The following is a 27449-nucleotide window of genomic DNA, read 5'->3' on the forward strand; positions in this document are numbered from 1 at the left end:
TGGACAGAAGCTTAAAATGTTGATACTGGGAAGATGCAAAAAAGATTCAGAGCTAATTTTCCATCTACAGGAACTGTTTTTGATCACTTTAGAGTTAGGGTGAAATTCATCCTGGCTTTGACAAGTATCCCAGCATTAACACTAGTGGGATCTGTAGACTCAGCAAGCCCAGAAATAAGGGCTGCTGCAGCACTATTCTCCTTGGGCAACCCCCAGCAACACATCCTAGCACTGAAATCCATTTCACAGAATCACAGAATTATTGAGGCTGGAAAAGACCTTTGAGGTCATCAAGTCCAGCCTATGACCACAACATCAGTTAAACCATGCCACCAGGTGCCACATCCAATGTTCTTAAAGACCTCCAGGGATGGTGACTCCACCATCTCCCTGGGTAGTCCATTCCAGTGCCTAATCATCGTTTTTGTGAGGAAGAGCTTCCTAATATCCAACCTAAACCTCCTCTGGGGCAGCTTCAGACCATGCCCTCTTGTCCTGCTACAGGTTGCCTGGGAGAAAAGCCTGATCCTCACCTGACTACAACTTCCTTTTAGGTAGTTGTAGAGAGTGGTAAGGTCCCCTCTGAGTCTCCTCATCTTCTGTGAATACAGAGCAGTTTCAGCATCTGATTCTTTCCACTCTCCAGTATCCCTGCTGGGAGCAAAAACACATGCCTTAAAGCTGCTCACACCAAAAGCAAATGACAGAGCCTCTGCAGGTGTATGGAAGAGGTATAGCCTGGCAGTATGCTGCCTTAAAGTTTATTTAGTGACACTTCATCAGGAGAAAAAAGTTCTTTACCCAGGTATTTGGTTCCAACAAATTAAACCTTCCTCCAAGTGATTAAATGCTTAACTGTTATGATAGTCTCAACATGTATGTGGTAATACTACTAGCACAAGTATCAACTCACAAGCTCTTACTTCAACTACAAGCTGTTACATGAGCTTAAGTATTTCAGGTCTCCTCTCAAAATTGAAGTGTCAGAAACTGGCAGGTGAATTAAAAAACCACCACATTTATGAAGTGCAGTACAACAAAATAAATTTGTAGGAAACCAAATTAGAAGAGTCAAGGAGAAACAGACATCTGAATTTCTCAACAGGAGGTAAATTATACCTATGCCTCTAACATCTCCTCCTCCCTCAAAGAAATCTCAGTCTCTGTTTGCCTTTTTTCCTCTCTTCCCAAACTTCACCAAAAATCGTGATGAGCTTTTCCCAGGAGGAAAAAAAAAATCCAATTTAAAGAGCAAGGACAGATTTTGCTTTGTTTCAGTTATTACCCATTAAATGACAGAACTGGAATTTACTCAAAAGCTCCTGCAGCCAGAATGTAGCCATCCTCAATGCACTAAACACAAATGCTTTTTGCCTCCTTCCACACTTTCACAGGACACAAAGGTTAGAGGCGCATGACTCCTATCACCATTCCCACCCAATTTCCTGCCAGGTTGTTCATTACTTGGTCATTATCTGTTAAACTCTGCCCTTTGGGAAGGGCTGGAATGAGCAGCTAATTCACGACTAGTGAAGTATCGGACGTTTATTAGCGATGTGAGGGTATCAAGTTCAAATTTTCACATAGCAGCAGATCGTACACTTATGGTTAACACCGTGACTGGTAAAAGGAAACCTGTGGCCTCCGAGCTTTTAGAAGTCCATTTCTCTGCCCCATGTAACTGGTCACAGGAGAAAGAAAAACATCAAGGAGCTGCAGCAGTGTAAACACGAAATGTCAAAGTTGTTATTAAAATAGTATTTTATTTTATGAATAAAAGCTAAACAGAATCAGGACAAGGTTCTATTTTTTCTTTCTCCCAGTTTCCTTTGAGCTATTCTGATCATCTCTTTTAGAACCATGGCCATATCTACCGTTCCTGTGCTGATCCTGCCACTCACTCTCCAGCTGTCTCAGCATTTCCTGTGTTAAAAGTCCTTCACGCAGCAACCTGTTGGCAAGAGATCCACGTCCATGGCTTTTCAGATCCACCTGCCTTGTAGCAGATCGATAAGCTTTCAAGTTCCTTGTTCTTCTTTCTCCTGGGACCTCAACCGCAACAGAGAGTGCTTCTGGGGCTTTCGCACTGTGACTGTCTGAAACCACCCTGCTATCCCTCCTAGTCCTTGAAATAGGGAAGTCTTCTGACACAGCTTCTGCTATGCCAGGAGCAGCTGCAGACTGCGAAGCTCGGATCAGCTTCGTGATGTTGGAGACACCAACTTGTATAATGTCGTCCAGCTTCTTCTGGATATCCCTTACAAGGACAGCATCGGGGAACATGTCCATGAAGCGGTAACTGAGAAGAGGCAAAACAACACACAGTTAACCTTTTAATCCAAAGGACACAAATGAGATAGGTGCTAAGTAAAATAAATGATTATTACGTGTTGCATGGGAAGGCCACTGTGACATTTCAGCTGCACAAGTCAGGGATCACCTTGTTTCTAACCTTCTCTCTCTATTAGTCACAAACTGTTCTCTGCAGAATCTATGACTTGCTCCCACAACATAGCTACACCTCCATCTAACAAGATCCTCTAAAGCCAAAGGAGCCCATACACACAGGCTTGAAGACACTGCATTTCTAGGACTGTAAGTCACAAACATTAGGGAAGAAAAAAACCAACCCCAGAGTAAAAATAATATTCAGGCAAGAGGACAATACCTCAACCAGAGATAGAGGTCATAAACATCATGAACGGCTTCAAGGTGTACAAGCTCTTTGATGTTCTTTGGAGCAGCTAAAGGCCATTTGGTATGCCGACAGAGCCAGTCAAACGTCAGGGGCTCATTTCTACTGAACTGTCTTGCAAACTGAAAAACAAGCAGATCCAGTTAGTCTGGGAAGAAGAAATCCAAATGAGTGAAATTCCCTTGAGTCTGTACAGATAGAACACTGCTTTGAAAACACCTGCTTTGTTTTGCACAGCCCAAATGCCACACATTCTTTTACTTAATTACTCAACACAAGAATCGCCTCTGCTTTCCAAGGCCTCATTAAGACAATTTGTCCACGGGCCATGCACAGAGTTAAGCAACATAAGTACAGCTATCTGGGAAAGAGTAATACTGAAGGCATATGATTTCATCTAGTGATGCAGATGGACTTTGTCTTTTCTCCTTCTCCTCCTCCTATTCTGTTCATAGCCTTGTTTCACATTCTCCAGGGCTGAGGAAACGGTGTGTTCACTGACTTAGGAAACACACAATTCACAACCCAAACAGATTAATCTGCACTAGAAACCAGCTTTTCTGAAACCTAGAAATCACTGCTCTAACACATAAACAAGCCAAATAAGATTTAAATTGGGATTTTCCAGGAGCATCTATGACTTGGAGTAACAGTGTATCACAGTATCAACAAGGCTGGAAAAGACCTCACAGATCATCACAGCACCCTAACTGCTTCTTACCTGGCTGACACCAGAAGGTTTCCTGGGTTAAGACTGAGGCTTAAATTCATACAGACACTTGTAACAGTTTAATTCCTTCTGACATCACATTATGCTCCTCCACAACTTCCTTAATTAGGATCTGAATGCTCAGCATTTTTTAAGAGATACCTTTTTTTAACTCTTTAAAATCAAGCACTCAATTTAAAATAATTTTATTTTAAATAATAAAAATAATAAAATAATCTTATTAGCCATTTCTGAAAAGCACAGGTCTAATATCTGTGACATAAGGACACCACAGCAGTTTTTTTTCTACACATTAAAGATGTATACTGCAGTCTCTAAAATGGGACAGAAGTGATATTGTCTAACAAAGTAACAGTCCCAAAGCAAGTTAGTAATCCTCAAAAACTGAAATCAGCTGACTACAAATTCCTCAAAATAACAACTCTGGGACAGAGTGGAAAACAGTTCACCCAGTCCTGACAAGTGAAATGACATCGTTCAGAGAGCAACTAGCAGTGCTGTGTTTTCTGAGGTTTTAATTTGATGTAAATCTACCACAACACCAGCAGTCACACTCAGTTCCACACTCTTTTCTTCTATTAACAAGCTAACACCTTGAAGCAGCTTGGGTTTTAAGGACTACTTTTAGGCATGCTGTAGTGTAATGCTGAAAACCAAACAAGTGACTGCATAACACAATTCTGACCTCTCTCAGTTCAAAGATCACCTGCAAGGCAAACAGTAGTATTCTTTGAGGCAAACAGCTGAAATGTTATCCCAAACTTTGGTTTATACCACAAAATAACAATCACTTCTCACAGAAAATACATATGCAATTAAAAACAGCCTGGAGAAGAGAAGGCTCCAGGAAGACCTAGTAGCGGCCTCCTGGTAGCTGAAGGGAGCCTACCAGAAGGCTGCAAAGGGACTGTTTACAAAGGCCTGCAGTGGCTGGATGAGAGGCAATGGTTTGAAATAAAGGAGAATTAGATTGGATGTGAGGAACAAGTTCTTTACCACGAGGGTGGGGGAACACTGCAACAGATTGCCCAAGAAGGTAGTTGAGGCCCTTTCCCTAAGAGATATTCAAAATCAGATTTGACAGGGCTCTGAGCAGCCTGGTCTAATGCAGGATGACTGCAGGGGCGTTGGCCTAGATGACCTTTGGAGGTCCCTTCCAACCCAAATAATTTGATCATTCTATAGTTCTATATGTATCTTCAATGTTTATATACATACTATATGTAACCATCTCCTCTCTCATATTTCTACCTCTGAACACTTTAAGAATGGTCTCAAATTCTTCAATGACAAAACCCACAATAAAAACTAGCAGCAAGACACAGTCTCAACGCCCCAAGACCCACTTGCTTCAATATAAATGCCACCTTTTCTTTTTTGAGGGAAAAAGCCCCAGCAAACAACTAACCTTCAGCAACATGGTACACACAAAAGGCTCTTTTCTGTTCAAGGGTGCAGTGCAGAAGACATATCGGGATCGCAGATTTAGTGGAATGTGCTGAATCATATCTGCCAGAAATTTGAAGTCATCAATATTGCAGACAAAGTAAAGCCCATCGACTTGTGAGAGACTCACAAAAATATCCTGTGAAAACAGAAGCAGATAAAGAGACTGTTACTGCAGGAAGGGCCTGTTAAACTTCGTGCCACCAAACCAAACAATGTTTCCAAGGCTAGTTATACTGAAAGGAGAGATTAACATACCAAATTTGACCAGTAATAAAAGAAAACAAAGAGGGGGGCAGGAGTGTTCCCTCTTCTCTAGTAACAGAATTGTCATTAAGTTTTCTAACACAGGATCAGAGAAGAAGACACAGCACTGTGCTTTTTAAGAGCATTTTCCTGTTACTCAGGAAAAGAAATTTTAAATAACAAATTCTGGAAGTGTGTACATTTGAAGTCTGAAGTAACAAAATTCTGGAAGTGTGTACATTTGAAGTCTGAAGTAACAAAATTCTGGAAGTGTGCACATTTGAAGTCTGAAGAACACCATCACAGCAACCAGCTACTACTATATTTAGAATCTGCTTCAGGTTTTATCACTCAGCATGACCCAAAAAGCCAATTTTACAGCATAAAATTCAATAGTTGAGGTATTTTTAGCCCAATGTCAGGAAAAGATCTATCGTAGGAAGAAATCACAAGACAAATACAGTATTTCAACAGAGGAGTTCAAAGAACACCTGAAATATATCCAAGGTTTGGGGAAAAACTAGATGCCACTGCACATTGCAGGTGGAATTTTTATGGGCCTCCAAAATTACTTCTCTAGGGTAAATATTTGACAGATCTTTTGAAATATCTTTAAAGAAACACTGGGCATCAGAGAATGGCTTAGGTTGGAAGGGACCTCAGAGATCATCTACATCCTGCTGTGGGCAGGGATGACCCCCAACGAGACTCAGCTGCTCAAAGTCTAACCCAACCTGGCCTTGAACAACTGGGTCAGCGGCAGTGGGCAGCCTATTCCAGAGTCCCACCACCCTTGTACTGAAGAACTTCTTCATAAAATCCAGTCTAAACCTACTCTGCCTCAGCTTAAACTCATTTCCCCCTTGTCCTATTACTAGATACTCTATTCCTGCAAGATCACAGAATCATATGTACTGCAATGCAGCTATAAAACTCGCCTCCAGAGTCTTCTTGTCTCTAGGCTAAACAACCCCAGCTCCCTCAGCCTATCCTCATAGCAGAGGTGTTCCAACCACCTCTGATGTGACTGAATACTTAAAAGATCAGCAGTTAACATGGGGGTTTATCTTAATACTTCAATGCTAGCCTAGAAATTTTCAATAATGATCCATGGAAGCTGCTAAGAATTCATCAATGTACTAACACCCATGATACGATTTTTAAAATACAGGATGGGAAGCTTAATTTCTTCCTTAAAAGGTTTAGGCCTTTCCAAAAATTCTACTGCCCAGCTTCATGATAGCATCCAGTGGATTGCATAAAAGCTGTTTTCTCAAAGTTAAGCAGGTACTGTTTTTCCATAAAGTCAACAGAATGATGAAAAAAAATCAGGTAGCTCATTGCTCTCAGGGGTGACCTCACTGCTGTCTACAACTACCTGAAGGGAGGTTGTAGCCAGCTGGGGGTCTCTTGGTCTCTTCTCCCAGACAACCAGCAATAGAACAAGGGGACACAGTCTCAAGTTGTGCCAGGGGAAGTACAGACTGGATGTTAGGAAGAAGTTCTTCCCAGAGAGAGTGATTGGCATTGGAATGGGCTGCCCCGGGAAGGTGGTGGAGTCACTGTCTCTGGGGCTGTTCAAGAAAAGCCTGGATGAGGCACTTGGTGCCATGGTCTAGTTGACTGGATAGGGCTGGGGGATAGGTTGGACTGGATGATCTTGGAGGTCTCTTCCAACCTGGCTGATTCTATGATTCTATGAAATCTGACAGTACCAGTCCAGTTTCCCCAGGAATTTTCACATAAATTTAGTAATCTCTAATATTTTCAGCCTCAGACCAGAAGGTCCATAGAGGGGGAGTGCACTAGATGACCTTTAAAGGTCCCTGGCAACCCAATGCATTCTGTGATTCTATGAAAACAGGGAAAAACTGAAATCAAAAGATGCTTATACACTTTTCAAGACATGCAAATGTATCTCCACACTTTGATAGCTTCCAAGTTTATTCTAACACAGAAGTTGTTAAGCATTTTAAGCATATCTGCAGGCACTGCTGTGCTAGAGAAGAATCCAACTGAGAAAAGATACACACATGGCTGTTATGTCTCTTAAGTTCAAGTTTCTACAAAATTATCACTTGATTTTTAAAGTAGAAGCTAGTATTTTAATCATTCTTACAATTAAATTGGATAGAGTGGCATCTGGGAGATGATAAGCAAACATTTCTATCTGCTCAGGAGTAGGATGTAAGCCAGCTGCCTAAAGGGAAAAAATAAAGACAAAGATTTCCATTAATTCTCAGTATTTTTTAAAGTTGGTGCATCAGAAACAAAAATCTAGAAAGACAAAATGCAAGAAACCAAAGCACTCTACAGAGTCCAGCTTATTTGGCATCCTCATCTGGAATCTGAAAACTTGTGTTTGAGCTTTCAGTTTGTAAAAGAGCAGCCTTAACATAAATGAAACATTGCAAGCCTCCAAAAGGGATGTATATTCAAAGACACTCTAACATGACATGATTCATTTTTATTACTAGCTTGTAAAAAAGCACAAGGCAAAAATAATTTGGAATGAGAACACAGTAAACCAGCTCCAGAGCTGGTATACAAACTGGGTACTGAGTCTCTCACCTTCACAGGACGTACAGAATCACTCAAAATTTCCTTCAGCTGCATGAGGTCCTCACGATGCATGGTAGTGACTTCTCCTTCTTTGAAAGATGAGCCATAACGCCCTGCTCTGCCTGCAATCTGCAGGGCCTGAGAGGTTGTAATGGAGTCTATTTCCTTTTCTCCTTTTTCATTGATAGTTGGCTTTACTATAGAGTTAAATATTATTCTTCTTATACACCTGAAATATCAGAACAAAACCAAAGAGGAATGCTTTATTTGACAAATAATTTCCAATATATAACCTACTACAAAAAAATGAAAGCCATGCGTTCATTTATTCCCCTCCCTATAAATTAGGGGATCACAGATAACACTTCTGGACAAAGCATATTCAAAAGGGCAGCACAGAACTACTGATTAGCTGCAGGAGAATTGTCATCCCTACATGCATCACTCGATCTCAAGAGATCCCTTTCAATCCCTAGTATTCTGTGACTGTGTTAATGAGGGTCCCAATCCACTCATCATCATCTGCCCCAGCAGTTTCTAGCAACAGAACTGCATTGCCATCAGCAACAAAACACACCTGAAACAGGTGACTACAACTACCTGAGGGGTGGTTGTGGCCAGGAGGAGGTTGCCCTCTTCTCTCAGGTGGCCAGCACCAGAACGAGAGGACACAGCCTCAAGCTGCGCCAGGGGAAATTTAGGCTGGAGGTGAGGAGAAAGTTCTTCACTGAGAGAGTCATTGGACACTGGAATGGGCTGCCCGGGGAGGTGGTGGAGTCGCCGTCCCTGGAGCTGTTCAAGGCAAGATTGAACGTGGCACTTGGTGCCATGGTCTAGCCTTGAGCTCTGTGGTAAAGGGTTGGACTTGATCTGTGAGGTCTCTTCCAACCCTGATGACACTGTGATACTGTGACTGAACTTGCTCTTAGTTTCAGAAATGCAAGAGACTCAGTCTGACAACCTAGCACAGCTGACTCCAGTGAATCAAAAGGATCTTTACAGTGCCTATGATCACAGAGTCAGGTCGAGTGAGCAATTTCGTTCTAAGAATCAGTTTTAAAATTAAAGCCTAGTTCTACTCAAATTGATCACTCCTTTAGAATTAAGAAGTTTGTACTGTGGTATCTAGACAGCAAAAATCTAGCCACATTAACCAAAGTGGGGAGAAACAAAATGAGAAAATCACTGCAGGAAATGCACACACCACAAAAGATAAAAGAAGAAAATGTATTGTATGAGTCTGCCCATAACCTGCACCAAGTACTTACAAATTGAGTCCCATTCCAATTGCATCTGTAGCAACTAAAATTTTGCATGGATCATTAGGATCATTGAATTTCTTTGCCTGTTCAAGTTTTGTTCCTGAAATAGAATGACAGAACACTCCACATAGTAATCTCTTCTTACAAAACAACATAACACTAAGCCAAATGCCTTTGCAATAGACTGAGGAAAAAAAAAACTAAATTGCTATTTGATTGGCATTTGTCTGTTGTTGGGGGAAGAGAGCAGGAGGGATTTAAATAATTTCCAGAGCTATGGTGAGACCTCATTTAATGACATCTATCTGAAGATCAATATTAAGCACATAATCAAGGGTCTAATCTCAAGATTAAAACACCAGTCGGAGCAAGTTGATTACTTTCTCTAGCAGAACTAAGAGTTCTAGCTTCTAGAACCAGTACTGCTTCATTTCTACAAGGTTTTTTAAGGCACTAAGAAGCAGAATGTTCCCTCAAAAACAAGAAGAGTGCTTTACCTGGTGGCAGACTGCCATATATGACAGCACATTCTAATCCTCTGGCTTCAATCTGTCGGCTGACAGAATAAATATCATTCTTACTGAAGCACACAATGCAGTCCCCAGGACGGAGATTGTCTAGAGACTCCAAGGCATAATCCAGCACAGTAAGAGGAGTAAGTCTCTTGTAGTTTCGAACCTAGAATCAAAGAAGTTGTCAAAGACGCTGTTTTGAAACAAAAAATTCCCATGGAGAATCAGCCAGCACAGTTATTATCAAAACTGATTGAAACACTAAGGGGTTTCTCACAAGCCTGAAGGGATAATTCCTGGGGAGAAGGTGATATACAGCTCACACTCTAGCATACTTGCAGCACTTCCCAAGCTGAGAATGACACAGCTTTCTGAAGCAAAAGAACTGTTTATCTAGAAACAAGAAGTTGAAATATAAAAGAAGTATACAGGCTTTGCAGTAACTCTATCATGAAACAAGAGTCTGTTTCTGCTTGGTCATCTGAATGCTGTAACTGTTCTCCTTTCAGAATTACACACTCAGAATTACACATAGACATATAAAGCTACAGTGAAATCAGGCAAGCTGGACTTTGAGGATCAAATTGTATGTTTTTGAAGACTCTTCACAAATGAACCTTCCTGAGAAGAGAGGAAAAAAAACAAACAGCAAAACAATCAAAAACCTAAATTTAAAAAATGATGACAGCAAAGTCAAGTTTCAGAGATCTTCCAGTCACTGTCTCCTAGGGGTGCCTTCCTCACCATATGGAGACTAACTATCAATAGACTCAGTAACTTCAGCAGGCTTCCAGGAAGAATAGAAAAGGAAGCCCCTAACAGTTGTTCCTCAGCAAAGCACTTACCTTCTTGAAGCAAAATCCTATCACTATGACAGCAATAACAAAAAACCCAAAGCAAACTAACAAAAAACCCAAAAGGAAAAAAAAAGAACCCTACTCTGAAACATCTCCTTTAGTTGATAGGAATTCAAAAACATTTTAGTAGGAACTCCTGCAAGAATAACTGACCAGGGATACCCTGCAAAAGACCCTCAATTTTAGCTTGTTTTCCAGCAGAAAGAAAATTATGTTCTATTTGTAACTTTACAGAATTAAAAAGCTTACTTGAACTTCCTCCCCTGTAGTGTACATGAGCTCTGTCACCAAGTCAATAGCAGCAGGCTCTCCACAAACATGGATTTCTTCTGCACAGAGTCCTGAACAGAATCCAATGAAATAAAATGCAGAATGTTACTCATTTACAAACAGCACCTTCAGCTGACTCAACTTACCCAAAAATTACATTTTGCTTGCTAAACTCACTGAGGTCTGTATTTCACCTCCTCCAACATCCCAAATCAGTACCTAAGGCCTCTCTCACAACACACAAGATCCTTAGAGCTGATCTTGGTCTCATATCAGCAAGTGATGCTTGGAAATCCATTAGTATAAGCAAAGGAGCTTGTTGCACTCTCAGCCAAAATAGGTAGCCTTAACCAATGAACAAATGGAGCAAAGCTTTAAGCATGTTTTAAATATTACTTTACTAACTTGCAAACCACAGTAAAAGTGAAGAGCTTGGTTTTCAGCATGACATGTTTGACCGTGACATGGTGGAGTTCAGTATTGTAAAGGGTAGAATCAGAGCAACAAGTAGAATTGCAGCCCTATACTTCTGCAGAGCTAACTTTGTGCTCTTCAGGGACATGTTTGCAGAAATCCCATGAGCTAAGACTCTGGAGGGCTAATTTTTGAAGACCACTTCCTCCAAGCCCAAGCTAGGTGTGTTCCCCTGAATAAAAAATCAGGTAGATGTGCTAGGAGACCTGCATGGTTGAATAAAGAGCTCCTGAAGGAAATCTCAGAGAAGAAGGAATCTTACAGCTCATGGAAGAAAGGTTTGGTCACTTGGGAGAACTATAGAGAAGTAGTCAGGGCTTGTAGGAAAGCAACAGGGAAGGCCAAAGCCCTCTTGGAACTGAAGCTGGCAAAGAAAGTAAAACAGAACAAGAAGGGCTTCTTCAAATACATCAGTTGAAAAAGGAAGAACAGGGAAGGTGTGGGGGCACTACTGAACGAGGGGGCAGCCTTGATAACTGAGGGTGCAGAGAAGGCAGAGTTGCTGAATGCCTTCTTTGCTTCAGTCTTTACGCCTAAGGCTGAACTCCTCTATGTACTCCAGAGCAATGGGTGTAAGTTGCAGCAAAAGAGGTTCCACCTCAACACAAGGGGGAACTTCTCTACTGTAAGGGTCACAGAGCACTGGAACAGGCTCCCCAGGGAGGTCGTGGAGTCTCCTTCTCTGGAGCCTTTGAAGGCCTGTCTGGATGTGTTCTTCTGTGCTCTGTGTTAGATAGTATTGTCCTGCTCCAGCAGGAGGGTTGGACTCGATGATCTCTTTGGGTCCCTTCCAACCCCCAACATCCTGTGAGCCTGTGACCTTCTAAAATTACATGCAATCACAATTAAAAAAAAGGTTGAAAAATAAGAAGCAACAATTCATCCTGTGAAGGATCACTGAATTGAGCAAGAGCTTTGATCTGCTCAAGGGCAAGAAGGCACTGCAGAGAGATCTGGACAGGTTAAATCAATGGGCTGAGGTCAGTGAAATGAGGTTCAACAAGACCATGTGCCAGGTCCTGCACTTTGGTCACAATGACCCCAAGCAATGTTACAGGCTTGGGGAAGAGTGGCTGGAAAGCAGCCCACTAGAAAAGGAACTAAGGGTGCTGATGGACAGCCAGCTGAGTATGAATCAGCAGTGTGTCCAGGTGGCCAAGAAGGCCAGTGGCATCCTGCTTGGATCAAAGTCAGCATGTCCAGCAGGAGTAGAGCAGTGATGGTGCCACTGTACTCAGCCCTGATGAGGCCACAGGCTTGAGTGCTGTGTTGAATTCTGGGCACCAAAGCATAAGAAAGACACCGAGGTCCTGGAGCACTTCCAGTGAAGAGCAGCAAGGCTGGTGAGGGATTTGGAGGGCAGGTCATACAAGGAGTGGCTGAGGGAGCTGGAGTTATTTAGCCCAGAGAAGAAAACACTGAGGAGAGATCTTACTGCTCTCTACAACTACCTGAAAGGAGATGGGAGTGAGGCTGGTGTTGGTCTCCTTTCCCAAGTAACTAGCAACAGAATGAGAGGAAATTGGTTTAAGCTGTGCCAGAGGTTTACATTGGACATCAGGAAAAAATTTCTTTACTGAGGGAGTGGTCAGGCCTTGGAACAGGCTGCCCAGGTATCATCATCTCTGGAGGTGTTCAAGAAGTGTGTTGATGTGGTGCTTCAGCACATAGTTTAGTGGTCAGGATAGTTGGTGGGTTATGGTTGGACTCGATTATCTTCAAGGTCTATTCCAGCCTTAGTGATTCTATAATCAAAAGCAGTGAAGGGAATGGGGTGGGAGGAGACAGAACAGAATTCAGATTCTGAAGTTCTGTTTGAAATTTGAGGCAAAAGGAGTTTCAAAAATTCCTCCTGAAAAGGTCCTAAATTATAGAAAGAAGCATTCTTCTGAAAATTTAGTAGACCAATGGAGCTCTATAAATGAGCCATTTGGATTAAAACTATCAAATATTTAACATGTTGTGTTGCCACACATTTCACAGTATCTCTTCATAACAAAATTGATGGAAAATTGTGTTAACTGAACTGAAAAAAGACTTCATTATTATCCCAGGAAGTCAAACTATGTAACTTAAGAGAACAAAGCATTTTAAAAACACTAAGTAAAAGATGGCAGGTAACTTGTTGCCATATAGACAAATGCTTTGAGGCAGAGTTATGTCCATTTTGCTGTGAGAACACATCAAGAAACAATATTGACTTCTAATTTTCATCACATATTGTAACCACTGATGAAGACACTGACTGCTGTGCTTGAATTTCCTGTGCCATTTATAGAACCACAGTCACATTAAACATAAACATGCTTACCTAGAAGAGCTCTTGTCCAAGCCCACCCTCTGGCAGGATCTCTGATCATCTGAATTTCATCAATCACGGCAACTTCATCTTAGAAAAAAAAAGACAAACATGTTATACCAAGGAAAAGCATCTAGAATAGCAATACCACACAGAAAGGAACTCAAAGGCCTCCTAGAAAAGGCTTCTCAAGTTAATCCTCTACCACCAAAGAGCAATTTAGAGATGATCCAAGTTTCAATAACTGCTCATTGGCAGCTTTGCCACTGATTTCAGTGGGAACAGGAGTGGAATTGAAACTTCATTTTCTTGGTACCCTTTACGAAATTCAACAGGACTGTTTCAAAATAACAGGGTTCCAAGCTCAAGGAAAAAGGACAAACAAGAAATGAATCACACAATCAACCAGGTTGGAAGAGAACTCCAACATCATGCAGTCTAACCTATCACCCAGCCCTAGCCAATCAACACAGGGGTCCTCAAACTACGACCTGTGGGAAAGATATGGCCCCCCAGGGTCTTTAATCTGGCCCGCCAATATATACAGAACCTCCCTGTCCTCCCCCTGCCAGGGGTTGGGGGGGAAACCAAGCAGCCCCTTCCTGCCACTATATCTGCTCACTGGCCCCCGCAGCCCCCAAGCACCCGCTGGGACTGGGCTGGAACCAAACTATAGTCCGGCCCCCAACAAACTATAGTCTGGCCCCCGACAGTGTCTGAGGGACTGAACCAGCCCCATTTAAAAAATTTCAGGACCTCTGAACTAGACCATGTCACCAAGTGCCTCATTCAGGCTTTGCCTGAACACCTCCAGGGACAGCAACTCCACCACCTCCCTGGGCAGCCCATTCCAATGCCAATCACTCTCTCTGACAACAACTTCCTCCTAACATCCAGCCTAGACCTCCCCCAGCACAGCTTGAGACTGTCCCCCCTTCTTCTCTTGCTGCTTGCCTGGCAGAAGAGACCAACCCCACCTGGCTACAGCCTCCCTTCAGTAGTTGTAGACAGCAATGAGGTCAGCCCTGAGCCTCCTCTTCTCCAGGCTAAACACCCCCAGCTCCCTCAGCCTCTCCTCACAGGGCTCTGCTCCAGGCCCCTCACCAGCCTCATCACCCTTCTCTGGACATGTTCCAGTATCTCAACATCTCTCTTGAATGGAGGAGCCCAAAACTGGACACAGCACTCAAGGTGCGGCCTAACAAGTGCTGAGTACAGGGGAAGAATAACCTCCCTTGTCCTACTGGGCACACTCTTGCTGAGCCAGGCCAGGATGCCATTGGCTCTTCTGGCCACCTGGGCACACTGCTGCCTCATCTTCAGCTACTATCTACCAATACCCCCAGGTCTCTTTCCACCTGGCTGCTCTCCAGCCACTCTGTCCCCAGCCTGTAGTGCTGCTTGGGGTTGTTGTGGCCAAAGTGTAGAACCCTGCACTTGGCCTTGTTCAATCTCATCCCATTGGCCTCTGCCCACCCATCCAGCCTGTCAAGGTCCCTCTGCAGGGCTCTCCTACCCTCCAACAGATCCACGCCAGCTCCTAGCTTGGTGTCATCTGCAAGCTTACTGGTGGTGGACTTAAACCCTCTATTATTTATGCTTAATGATTCCTTATTTTTTTTTAATGAACCAAAAACACCCAACTGAAAAGTATCTTTTATTCTCCTTTACAGTCTGTCTAGCCTTTTAAAATAAATGTTATGATTTCATATTTTGAAAAACGTTAGATCTGTTGAAATCCACAGGAGGCAATACAAAAAGTACTGACATACACATGGGAAAAAACAGTAGTTATGCATTTTAAATCACTTGTCTTTAGAAAGAACTCAGCAATTTGACATTAACTGTTATTTCCTTCCAGAAATTAAGTCTTCCTTACCTGATGGACTGCAGTGTAGGTTTTAACCCAAAAACAAAGCTGAAAACTTTTCATGGGAATGAGTAACACAGCCCTAAAAGGATGGTAGTTATTTTCTGCCCTTAAAATATTCAAGCATCAATTTAGATGAATAAAATTAACCATCCTAACATAGTCCAGAAATTGATCCAATAAAAGTGAAAAGTAATAGTTTGGGTACTTCAGAGATCCAAGCAGTAATACACACACAGATACATAGATGTGACAGAAACAGTTACGTGTACATACAAGGCGTATTGGTGCTGCACATTTCAATGGTACAAGCAACATGAGAGGCTTGTCTGGCATCTTCATTGGCATAGACACGCTCTTCTCCTGTCACCAAATCACATGGCACATTCTAAAGGAATTCAGAAAACTCATGTTAAGTTTCTGTAACATAACAAAATCTCCTTCCCAAAGGAAAAAAAAAAATCAGTTTCTTAAAGCAGCTTCTAAGACAGTGTAATGGAAGCTATCCAGAAAAGAATAACTCAGCCTTTTGAGACTTGTGCCCTACCCTTAACACCTGTCAGGCTGAAGGGTTTAATGAGGAGGTAGTAACTGTAATTAAGCGTCCTCCGAGATTATGTCTTCCTGTGATCATTTCAGGGCTGTCACACCTGCAACAAAAGAAAAGCTGTAGTGCCAAGGGGCCCATAAAGCACAGCCCAGCAGTGAAGGAGCCTGGCAAGCTTTAGCTTCTGCCAGTCCATTTGCTGGCTGCCCTGGCAAGTGTCTCATCTACTGCCTTACACTCACATGGCAAGAGGACTAGCTGTGACAGACAGCAGAGGCCAACATCCTCTGTGAACTGCACATTCACTGAATCCCAGCCAGGTGGCTGCTCCCTCCATATCTACAGCCATCTATAGAGCCATGCAGGAAAGCCATGTTCAAGCCTTAAGGGCTAAATATGATCCATGACCTGCCAAATGAAAAGTCCTCACACACAGGGTAAAAATGCAGTAACCCTGCTAACAAGGAACATCACTACAGGGTACCCACATTCACCACCGCACATGTTACAGGTACCTCCTAGGTCAAGCCAATCTTTCTTACATGTTGCTTTAAGAAATCAGTAACAGGAATTACAAATTTTAAATCAAGGACTGACCAAAAGAAGAGAAATAACGAGATTAATAGAATGGTTATGGTTGAAAAGAACCTTAAAGATCACCTAGTTCTAGCTCCCTTGCCATGGACAGAGAAATCTTCTACTAGACCTAAAGACTTCATTCGACCTGTCTTTCAACAACCCCAGGGAGGGAGCAACCTGTTCCAATATCTCACTATCCTTACTATATAATTTGGTAAACACTACTGCACATGCAACATTAACATGATGTGTTACTGTAATGCTTCAGAACTAGTGTGGTTCTGTGCATCTGGAAACACACTGCTGAGGAGCCTTCAAAAAGATGATGGAAGCAATTAAAGTACTACTGAAAGCTTCCTCTAGAGACTCAATACAGGACACCACTCTTCAACTCAACATATCTGAAGTTGCGGAACTTTTCACAAGGTGGTTGAGTGAAATAAGTTTAAACATTAGAACAGAAGAGGGGAGTTCAGCAAGGGTAATTTCTTGTGTACAAGTTAAAATAAAGGTCATGAGCAGAAGCAGCAATGGTTTCCACACTGAAAAAAAGCTAACAATAGAACCTGGCTAAACCTGGAGGTAAAAATTACAGGAATATGGAGGCAGGTTAGAAGGATGACTGCATGGCATGTGCTTTGGGGAAAGTGATGCTCCATTTGGGGAAATCATGTTCCACTCTGCATGCCTAAAGCAGAAACACACAACTAGTCTTCAGGAGCTGACACTACTGCAAGCACACTGCTTCACAGACCACCTTATACAACCACAGCACTTCACAAACACACATTCATGACACTGTTCCCACTACGAGGTAAATAATATAACATACTGACAGCATCATTACTCTTTTGGAAGATCTCATGAGCCAGAAGTTTTAGTGGACCACAGTATATTCCAGACTTTGCTGACAGAAATCTCTGGATAGCATGGTAAGTTTTCCCACTGTTTGTAGGACCAGCATGGAATATTATCTTTCTCTGAATAGCCCTGGCATCTGGATACCTGAAACATACACACAAAAAAAGCAGATCTGTTGAACATTGATATGGCATTCTGGACACTGATCCATAGAAAGCTGCAAATTAGCTTAAACATCTAGTTATAAATAGACTTTTTAATGTGCATTGAAAGATCAAGTTCTTAAATACAGTATGAAGAGGTTACTATGTCTTATACACTCATCTTCTAAACAATAAAATGCTCTCAAAGACTTAAGAGTGGAATTCACATACGTGTTCAAGATCATTCTCATTACTGCGGCCTCTCTCCTTGGGTATGTTAACACTTTAATGTCCTGGAATGCTGCCTCCCCAACAGGTACAGCCATAAGACAGCTTTCTGGATAGGCAATACCAACCCAGCAATTTTCATAGCTGATATAATCTTAGTTTCCTTTTAATTGATTGCAATGTGTGCTGGTTTGAGGCTAACTGGAATATTTTCATGAGAGAAATTAGATCATTGGCTGTGAAAAGAAAATAATAGTCATATCTATATCACCCACTCATTCTGCTGAGACATATAAAAACAAGAACACAAAGATAAGGTCAGTCTGTTGCTGCCTGCTTGCCATAGTAACTCTTCTGCCTCAATCTGTGTAACTCGAACTAATCATTCTTCTTCTAACACCTCTTGCCAACCTACCCCAGTCCACCCTGCATGTAAGGGGGATTCTGAGATAAGAGAGGGAGTGGAAAGAAGGTGAAGAGGTTGGTCAGTGTGATGGTTTGGGTGTACCCCGCCCCCACACACTTTAGAAATCACCCAGACTAGACTCACCCGGCTCTGGGAATATAAATGAAGCTATTTATTTACAGCTAGCACAATATACAAGCAGATATTTACAGTATATACAGATATATACAGAAATATACAAGGTAAAAGGTAATAGAGAAACACAACTCCCCTCCCAGAAACCTGAGTCCCCAGGAGGGGCTCTCAACCACCCCTGCACCTTCCCCCTGCCCCTCTCAATCTTACCCCAGTCCTAAGGAAGAATAGAGGTTCAGCCAAGAGGTTATAAAGCAAAGATGGGTTAGTCCAAATGGAAGGTGAGGTTAGGGAGATGCAGCTCAGCCAGAGCCCAGCCAGAGAGCGCAACAAAATGGCGAGAGTGTTATCTAATGTTTACCTTTCTTCTCCAGCAAGACTCTGAGGGGAGTAGACATCACCACTGTTTTCCTTTCACAGCCTATGATCTACTTTTTCTCATCAAAACATTCTACCCTGCTTCAAACTACCAGAGTCAGGAGCCCCTCTTGGGCAGTCTGGCTGCTCAGGAAGGGGTTTTGAGTTTCTGTATCACTTTTAACTTGTATATTACTGTATATAGCTGTAAATATCTGTATATATATTGTATATAAGGGTAGGATAGGGTGTCCTTGCCCATGACAGGGGGATTGGAACTAGATGATCCTTGTGGTCCCTTCCAACCCTGACTTGATTCTATATATATGCTTGTAAACTGTGCCAAGCTATAAATACAGCTTCACTCCTTAACTTCAAGCTGAGTTAGTCTGGGTACATTCCTAACTGCGTAGGAGGGTAGGTAACTCCCAAACCTCCACACAATGTATCTGATGTGAATTATTGTAAAAACAGGGAAATGGAACTGAAAACGTAGTGCAATTACACCTCATAAAACTCATCCACAGACTATGAAACTCTATGACATTAAGAAAAGCAAATACTGCAACCATTTAAGCACACTGACCAGTTGGGCGGCAGCCGTAAATCGCTGATCTTGCGCAGGTCATCCATACAATCCAGCATTGGAAAGATCTGCTTTGCATGCCTCAGGAAAAAGGGGAAGAGATCATCCACATGACCTAGGAGAGAAACCCTTTTAAGATAAATGTGCACGCTTGTCTGAAAGCAAGCATCTTCATAATGATCACAGAATGGTTTGGGTCGGAAGGGACTCCAAAGGTCATCTAGTCCAATTCCCCTGCAGACAAGCAGGGACATTCTCCACTAGATCAGGCTGCTCAGAGCTTTGTCAAGCCTCCTCTTGAATCTTCAGGAATGAGGCCTCAACTACCTCCGTGGGAAACCTGTTGCAGTGTTCTACTACTCTCACGTTAAAAAAAATGTTCCTCACATCCAATCTAAATCTCTGCTTCTCTAATTTCAAAGCACTGACCTCATCCTATCACTCCAGGCCTTTGGAAACAGTTCCTCTGTAGCATTCTTGTAGGACCTCTTCAGGTACCAGAGGGCCACTACTAGGTCTTCCCAGAACCTTCTCCTCTCCAGGGTGAACAACCCCAGCTCCCTTAGCCTGTACTTGTAGGAGAGGTGTTACAGCCTCCTGATCATTTTTGTGGCCCTCCTCTAGACTTGGTCCATCAGGTCCATGTCCTTCCTGTACTGAGGGCTCCAGAGCCAGACACGGTACTCCAGGTGAGGTCTCACTAGGGCAAATTAAAGTAAAATAATCTTCTTTAAAAGAAGATTTCTACCACACACTTATGTGATTCTTTCAGCTTCTGGCTCTCCAAAGTTCAGTAATTATCTCAATGGTAGAAAGGCAAACAAATGTGTGTACATGAGCTCATTAAGCAATGTAACACTACCACTACAGCATGAACAAAAAATCTCAGTTGGTTAGCCTTTATTGCTAGAGAACTTCTGAACAAAAAGTCTGAAAAAGATGGATGAGAATCAGCTTTTCTGTCTTAAGAACACTTAAGGCTTTTCTTCCTCAATTTATGTGCTGCCTTGGAACAAAAGTTTGCAAAGTACATTTACAAATAACCAGAGAAAAATAGCGTAGTTTGCACCTTCGTTGCAGAAGGGCTTGGGATGCTGACTCTCAATTGTGAGTCTCAATTCTCAGGTGAGAAAACAAGAACAGAAAAATCAACTCTGAAAAGGCATTCAGGTTCTTTCTTGTGAATGTTTGCACAGTAGACACTTGGTATTAAAGGTCTCACTTCAGTTCACACTCCAATTGTCCATCTCTCATCAATTTCCAGAGCTAGATGGATCTAAAAACCTGTTAGCACTAAACATGCACACATACTCTCCCCAAAAAAAGAGCAGTGATTTGTTGCTTTTTGTTTTAATTGAGAACTAGTATTCAATGAACTAAAGTTATTGTGAAAAATTGTAGGCACTTAGAAATTGTTGCATTTTCAATTATCATCTTTGGACAAGCAAAACTCAACTAAAAAAATTCAAACCTGACACTATAAACAACACTGTAAACACACCTATATATGTGAGTTTTAAGGCATCCATAAAAAATGATCATAAATAAGGAAATAAAAGAGTGGAAGTGAAGAAATCACGTGGAAGATTTAATGCATGTCTACTATGAAGTTTCCTAAAATGGTAAATATTTTAAATCTACACATTTACACTTTAATACAAGACTGATGGCTTTAACTTTTAAATTACCATTACTTAAAAACACATCTGCTACAGCTCTTCATCTACTATACATCTTCTGTAGTTTAAGCCGAGAATAAGGTTTTCCGCTGTGAGACCTTAATTAAGTGCCACTCATAACACTCCGATGTAGTGAGCAAGCAAACACCACTCACTTCACGCCACAGGGAACAGCAGTCACAGTGATGCCTTACCAAGTGCTTAGAGCCAGCTGGCCAGGAGAAAGCTCTCCAAGTGCCCCCTAGTGACTACTGCATTTTAAAGAGAGAGAAATGGCTCAGTACCGTTTAGCATTTCAGCAGAAAACAGGTGCTACAGAAAAGGCTGCTTCTTCCTGCAACCTCCACCTCTTTTGTTCCCACTTCAGAAAATGCAAGAGGAAAACACTCCGTAGGATGGGCACAAATATTTGATGGGGAAACAGTAATTTTAAATCTCTTTTACAGCATAGTGGGAGGGTCCACAGGTAAGCATAGATGTCAAAACCAAGGAAAACAAAACAAAGCATATTTTAATTTACAAGCAGTACAGATACTTGCCTGCATCACAGCATATATCATTGAGAATGATATGCAAATCAGCATTCACAGAACTGGATTCCATGATATACTTCCTAAAGCTTATAAATGCTTGATGGAACAGACGGGCTGAGAAAAAAACAAACAAGCAAACAAACAACAGACACAAGGTGAATGTTACTGGGATCACAAAACTACATTTGTAAATACCCAACAAAACACTGAAGTGGCCCATTAAAAAACTATACTTAAATATGTGATATTATCAGTAAATATAAAGGTTATTTCAACCAAGTGACAGAGATATCCTAAACAAGCAATGTTGTAGGACTCATAAAAGATCAGATCTAGCTGAATAAAAACAGATTTCACATTAAAAAACATATAAATATCTTAGAATATTTTCTTACCATCTAATCCATTTTCTGCTCCTAGTCTTTGGATTTCTTTTCTTTTGTAGAACTTATTTAAGTTTTTTAGAACTTCACCTGTAGAAAAAGATGAACTTTTTTTTCAGTTTGCTCAAAATCATATTCTCTCAGCCCAAATATCATACTTCACGGTCTCCTTATTCTGGTAAGAGGGAAACTTTGCCATGTTGAACAGAATCACGTGATTTCTCTGTAAGCTAAACATCATCAGTGACTGAATGTCCTGTGGAAAAGGACAAATTGTGGAAGAGTAAGAACTGCCTGAAGATGAGCTCAGTATCCCAGATGCTCTCGCTGACACTTGATAGGGAAGCAAAAAGGTGAGAGTCCCTGCAGCTGATATACTATAGAACAAAGTAATTAGGGGTTTGGGGCAAGTCTTTTGTTGTTTTTTTTAACAGCACCTGTCGGTAGACAGCAGCTTTTAATGTGAAAAGTAAACCTGTTTAAAATACTCAGTGACAGCTTTTACTAAATATCCTGAGACTTCCTTTCCTCCACACTGCTTCCAAAACAGACTCCAGAAAGGTCAGGCAAACTAGATGCACTATTCTTCTCAGGTTAAAGAAATGAAGAAGAAAACAGAGCTTTGTCATACATATGACAAGTTACTCATATTTGTTTGTATAAAACCTCTTGTTATAAAGTTATTAACCTTTTCCTTTCTCTAGAAGGCAAGTTCAGAGTTGCAACCAAGTTGTATTTACTAATGTACATTCTGAATATAATTAATTAATTGCTCATTAAATCACAATGGCAAAACCATGCCTCTTGCCCATCTACAGCAGATCAGGAACACACAAAAATACTAGGAGCACCTATTCTAAACTTAGGTTACTCTTAAAATTCCAAGTCTAGAAACACTGTATTATAAAATTCTAGGACTGATCCATAATGCAGCATACCTCTGGTTAGCTAGCACAAGTCACTGAACACAACACAGCCAAGCTCTGCTCACTGCAACCATCTCTGCAACTCTTTGAAGTCTCTGCCAGGACACAGAAAGCTTACTAAGAGATCAACTTCAAATTATTTAAAGATTGTCTCTCTTGACTATAAAAACTATACTTCAGAACAGAAAGCACCCACTTTGCATAATGAAAATCATCAGGTGACAAGAATATGGCAAAGTTCAGCTGAAGGTAAAGACAGAAGCAGGAGAACTGTGGCTACATCCCACACCCCGTGCATGGTTACAGTAGTCTATTATGTTCACAGGAGTAACTAAGCAAGCCTGTCAGCAGGCTTCTAACTACTACACAGATATCCATACTCTCCTCAGAAAGAGTTTAAGGGCCTGGATAGCAAAGACATGTAAGAAAACACTGCACTAAAAGAAAGAGCAGGGTAAAACTCTCTTCAAGGCTTCTGTAAGAAGCAGTAGCAGACAAAATACCATCAGCCACTTGGCTAAATCCATAACCTACTGGCCTTACTGCAAGAGGAAAAGGTCAATGCCAGAGTACTTGTTACTATCCAAAGCAACATGACATTGGGACCATCTTAGCCCTCAGCATCCAAGGTCACAATCCTTCCCAAGCACAAATACTTGCTTTAACTAGAAAACACATCAAAATAAAACAAAGCTGGCACTGCAGTCCAGCATGACATGCCCACCACTCAGTATCAAGTGCTTCTACAGCAAAAGATAGAATTAGAGTACATACTGGGCAGACCTGTGTCCTGCCTCTACCACTACCCTTTTCACCATTCACACTCTGGTGAAATTTCCCTATCCTTACCATTTCCTCATTCTAGAGCACTATTTTGGCTCTTAGTCCTCAACTATTGTGACTTCTCAACAGTATTTTTTAATGTTCTGCACAAAAAGACAGCTCAGAAACTATGCAGCTGGCCTCAAATGTATCAGATTTATTTGGATGTTCCAGCCCTACTTGCAGGAATACTTCTCATTCATGTTTCTGCATCTTTGACAACAGTCCATTTTGGCAAGTCTATACTTCACACTGGGGCAGTGGTCCAAGTCCAAGTGACCTTGAGCATCCAATTAAACCACTTGTTCAGGCACCTCCTGCTTTTCAATTTTCCTAGCTTATATTTCTCACTGGTAAGCACAGTCCCATTATCTGACAATTGAAGCCACAGAACTGACATCCACTAGGACAACTAAGCATAAGGTCTCCAAATTAACAACTGCATCAAGGACTCTGAAGCTACCATGACATGAAGTGCTGAGCATTCACACAGTAGCGGTTTGCTGACATTTGTTTTATAATGGGTAGTAGATCATCTCTGTACCAGAAAGTCCACAATCAAATCAATCCTAACTTGTGCTGCCCACTGGCCCAGTATGGGCGATCATGTCAGGTACCCATATTTTTCCTGTAGTAATAACAGATCACCTCCCTTTACAACACCTCTATCTTCTCTTACTGTTCTTTACAGTCATTTATTTTAACGCTTATAGAGGCATAAGCAAATTTCTTGTTCCCCTCCACTTTCCTAAATTTCATATCACAGCTACTTTTTTTCTTCATTCTTTTTTAACATAACTGCTCCTTCGATATTTTGCTATCATAAGTTCATGTGTTACCTAGTCACTCAATTATCTTGTTTCATAGGGTGATTAGACAAAGGGTTCAGCAAACACCTATTTAGATCTTAAATCATTCCATCATATGGTCACTTCACATTGCTCTATTGCTACCCATTTGGGAAAATATTCCCAACATTTCCATGTTGTTTCCTGCATTTGGGTCTTCTGCAATGAAAAAAACATCATAATCATCAGACAAATGTATCAGAAACATTACCAAAGGGCTACTCAAAGACACGTTCTGCCATAATCTCTGTAAGAAAAGCTCTAAAGTGAAAAGCTCCTCATGACTGTACCCTATCTGACACACTAGAATTGGCAGCACACATCATAAGGATCCATTTCCTATGAAGCTGTGAATGAATCATAGAATTAACCAGGTTGGAAGAGACCTCCAAGATCATCCAGTCCAACCCATCCCCCAGCCCTAGCCAGTCAACTAGACCATGGCACTAAGTGCCTCATCCAGGCTTTTCTGCTAGAAGCCATCAATCAGCAGGTTTGTTATAACAGTTCAACAAAACTGGATTTGCAAAAGTATGCTTCTAAGAAGGCTTCTGTTATGCCGACAGTGTTTGACTAGCATGAAAATCACTATCACTGTCTCACTTCAGTAAGTAACACACTAACATGATGATCCACACTGGAATGATGAGCACTGCAAGTAATAAACTTCTTCACAAGCTGTACTTAGAAAGGCAGTAAGCATAAATTTTGCTGCTGAATCTAGTTCAGTATTTGACAGCAGAATCTGACAGAGCACCTTTATTAAAAATACATAAAAACTGAATCAGGTGCATAACACTGTGTTTGGTCAGAATCTTAGAGAAGCAGAGGAAAGCTATTTATCTCATTAAAAAGAATGAATGATATTTGCTAAGGAAAGGTTTATTCAGCTTCATTGTTATCGATGGGTTTCAAAATACAAAGTTACTGACAGCAACTTAGAGGGTGCTACATGCCAAGGAGTCAGATGAGCACCTGGCTGGTATCCCTAGCAAATCTCACATGAAAGAACTTCAGGTTGTTCATTTTCACCTGCAGGAACATAAATTAATCTGTTCTTTCTCAACAAGACAGCAGAAACCAAAAAGAGTTTCTACTTATTTTCCCAGACCATCTTAACCACACCTTTGAAGAAATCCAACATAACCATTTATCTAAAAAAATGTACAAGGTCCTACTATTCCTATTTATTACTACCTGAGGAACACACTAAGAAGGTAAGCCAATAATGAAAGGCAAGTCTGAAACAACACACATTTTTTTCTGCATTACAGCTGTTGAAATTTTTTCCTCCTTGCTAGGTTTCTTAGCTGTCAGGGATGGGAATTATTTTCCCAAGGGGTCTGGACAAATTAATATATTTTTTGCATGCCTTTTACACCTGGAGGTAATACAGACAATATGACATCAGAACACTTAATTAGGACAACATGTGAAGAAGTTTTCACTTACACTCTCAATGCTTTAGGATCAACAACTTGTTTGTTATTTATCAAGTCTTTAAAGACAAGTGTGCTGGGACAGCTAGACAAAATAAAGCCTTTCCTGAGCAAAAGGCAGAACAAAGATGAAGACTGAATAAGATGTAGCATTTATACAGGAGACACTGAAGAAGCAGTTTCAACTCACTCTGCGGTTCCTGAGTTATAATTACATGTAAAGACACCAAAGAACAGAAGTGTAGAGCATTTAATAGTCTGGATCACAATTTCTTCTGTTTCAAACTAAATGTCAAAAAATGAACAGTAAAACGATGTGATATGTATCTAGCAGACAGATAAAGAGAAACAAAGATGTTGCCTCAAGAGTAAAGTTCAGATTCTTATTCTGCTTCTGACATCCTCAGCAGCTCTCACAACATGAACTGCACTGAAGGAGACAGTTCTTGATGTGGCTTTCCCAGTCCATACTTTGAACATTTAACTGTACTTTAAAATGTGCAAACCCAGGAATACGAAAACAGACCTGCACTACTGAAAGTTAAGTTTCTAACACTGATGGCAAATAACTAGAAGTACAGAACACTCTGCTGTTTTTATCGAGACACACTCATACACAGATAATCACAGAACCACTATGCTGACTTAAGGTCACCATGGTGATTTAAGGTCATCAAAGTCCAACCATTAACTAACTCTACCAGGGACACTAGCACACCGTTTCTTTGAGCACCATATTTTGATGGCTTTTAAATCTCTCCAGGGATGGTGCTTCCCCTACTTCCCTGGGCAGCCTGTTCCAGTCTTCGATAACCCTTTCAGTAGAGAAGTTATGATACGATGCTCTTCTGTTTATAACATTAAGAGTTAGAAAAGCTCTGAATTCCAGGTTCAGACGCGGCTACAGTTTCGAAATTACACAAGATTTAGCTATGAGACCTCTCCTCACATCTAGCATCCTCACCCTGACTGCGCTGAAACAGGGAGTGAAGGACTAGGCCAACAAACTTTTCGCTCCACACAAGGCACGCTTAAGGAGCTGTGGTAGAATCCTCCCAACCGCTTGCATGACCTCACCTGACAGCTTCCACCACACTTTCACCTTCCAGAGCACGAACAGCAAGAGGCTTCCCGCAACGAAAGCCTCTCACGTTCCCAAAAGATGAGGGCAGCCCGAAGGGGACGGCGGACTCCGCCGGGGATGCCGGAGGCCGCCGGCCCACAGGGGCCCGCCGATTTCTCTCAGGCCTCAGGAGCGCGCAGTTGCCGCGGCTCAAGGGACCCTGCCCTGCACAGGAAGGCAGCAGGGCAGCACACCCCCAGCCCTGGCGGGAAGAGCGTCAGCAAGGCCCGCACCGCCCCTTCCTCGCGGAGCCTGCCCGACGGCCGCGGTCGCCTCACAACCGCCTGCACTCACCTTTGTCGAGGGGCCGCGTAAGCTCGGCGCCTACATCTTCCTCGGCCGCGTCACCCACGGGTTTCAGCGGCACGGGCACGAAGAGAGAGGTGTCGGGGGCCCGCGAGCTGCCGTCCCCGCCGACTGAAGAGGAGGAAGAGAAGGCGGCAGCGGCGGCGGGGCGCGGGCGGGCGGCGGGGCGCGGGCGGGCAGCTGCGGCCCCGCCGTGGCGGAGGACGAGCCCCGCACGGGCCGGGAGCCGCAGCAGGGGCCACGCGCACCGCCTCATCGGCACGCAAGGGCGGCAGCGGCGGCGCGCACCTCATGCGTCACCACGCAGCGACCGCCTAGCCGCCAC

At 42.2% G+C, this 27449-nt stretch overlaps 1 protein-coding gene across 2 annotated transcripts; it reads right to left on the reverse strand.

The window, feature by feature from the left end:
* Positions 1-1743: 1743 nt before the first annotated feature.
* Positions 1744-27293, reverse strand: SUPV3L1 (Suv3 like RNA helicase). 2 transcript variants are annotated; one of them, XM_064145094.1, is made up of 15 exons: positions 27113-27293; positions 21673-21750; positions 21284-21391; positions 19066-19180; positions 17186-17354; positions 15500-15611; positions 13366-13443; positions 10560-10651; positions 9439-9619; positions 8948-9041; positions 7689-7908; positions 7237-7317; positions 4834-5010; positions 2669-2817; positions 1744-2299 (listed from the first exon to the last, which is right to left on the reverse strand). In XM_064145094.1, the coding sequence occupies exons 3-15, from the start codon at positions 21345-21347 to the stop codon at positions 1804-1806; spliced, it is 2028 nt and encodes a 675-aa protein (XP_064001164.1). In that variant the 5' UTR covers positions 21348-21391; positions 21673-21750; positions 27113-27293; the 3' UTR covers positions 1744-1803. The 2 variants fall into 2 exon arrangements, with proteins under 2 accessions (XP_064001164.1, XP_064001165.1); XM_064145095.1 differs by lacking the exons at positions 19066-19180; positions 21284-21391; positions 21673-21750; positions 27113-27293 and having other exon boundaries at positions 17182-17208.
* Between the last annotated feature and the right edge of the window lie 156 nt (positions 27294-27449).

This window comes from Pogoniulus pusillus, chromosome 6, assembly GCF_015220805.1.
Source record: "Pogoniulus pusillus isolate bPogPus1 chromosome 6, bPogPus1.pri, whole genome shotgun sequence".
NCBI classification, from domain to species: Eukaryota; Metazoa; Chordata; class Aves; order Piciformes; family Lybiidae; genus Pogoniulus; species Pogoniulus pusillus.